The 706-nt window shown below is 70.1% G+C and overlaps 1 protein-coding gene across 1 annotated transcript in view; it reads left to right on the top strand.

Moving 5' to 3' along the window:
- Window positions 1-213: 213 nt before the first annotated feature.
- LOC112123151 (mannose-P-dolichol utilization defect 1 protein-like) overlaps window positions 214-706 on the top strand; it is a gene marked incomplete at both ends in the record, with an annotated part of 892 nt that continues 399 nt past the window's right edge. The window contains 2 exons of the mRNA XM_026662002.1: window positions 214-344; window positions 457-589. Coding sequence (XP_026517787.1) covers window positions 214-344; window positions 457-589 — 264 coding nt within the window. The remainder of the gene's footprint in view (window positions 345-456; window positions 590-706) is intronic.

Below are 706 nucleotides of genomic sequence, written 5' to 3' on the forward strand. Positions count from 1 at the left end.
GGGAGGGGCGGGGTCCCGGGGATATCCAGGGGGCAGCAGACGCTGGCCGGGGGCAGAGGGCGGCCATGGGGCTGCTGGGGAAGGGGCAAAGGGGGCAGGTGGCTAAGGACACCCAAAGAGGCCGTAGGGTTGCGGGGGCCGGTGAAATCCCCAGGTGGGGAGGATGTGAGGTTCCCGGGGGGCATAAACTCCACCGGGGGGGTGGGGGGGCAGGGGTCACTGGTGGCCTGACTTGGCCCCCCCCTCCCCCGCCTTTCTCCCTCTCTGTTTTCATCCAGTTCCCTGCCTGAAGATCGTGATCAGCAAAGGGCTGGGACTCGCCATCGTCGCGGGGTCGCTGATGGGTACGGACCCGGCTCCCTCTCTGGGCGGGGAATGGGGCAGGGGCCTGTCCCCTCTAGGGGGCGCCGGCTCCCCTCCGCCCCCCCGCCTGACGTGCCCCCCGTCTCCCCGCAGTGAAGCTGCCCCAGGTGTTTAAGATCCTGGGGGCGAGGAGCGCCGTGGGGCTCAGTCTCCAAGCCATCCTGCTGGAGCTGCTCGCCATCACCGGCACCATGGTCTACAGCCTGGCCAACGGCTTCCCCTTCAGGTGAGCCTGTGCCACCGCCCCACGCCACCAGGGGGCGCCCCCGCCCCTGACTGGGAGCTGAACCCAAGCGGGGTCAGGCCAGCTCAGCACTGGGGTGGGAGAGCTCTGCTGGGAGCC

Source organism: Terrapene carolina, unplaced genomic scaffold (genome assembly GCF_002925995.2).
Source record: "Terrapene carolina triunguis isolate 2854851 unplaced genomic scaffold, T_m_triunguis-2.0 Scaffold21109, whole genome shotgun sequence".
NCBI classification, from domain to species: Eukaryota; Metazoa; Chordata; order Testudines; family Emydidae; genus Terrapene; species Terrapene triunguis.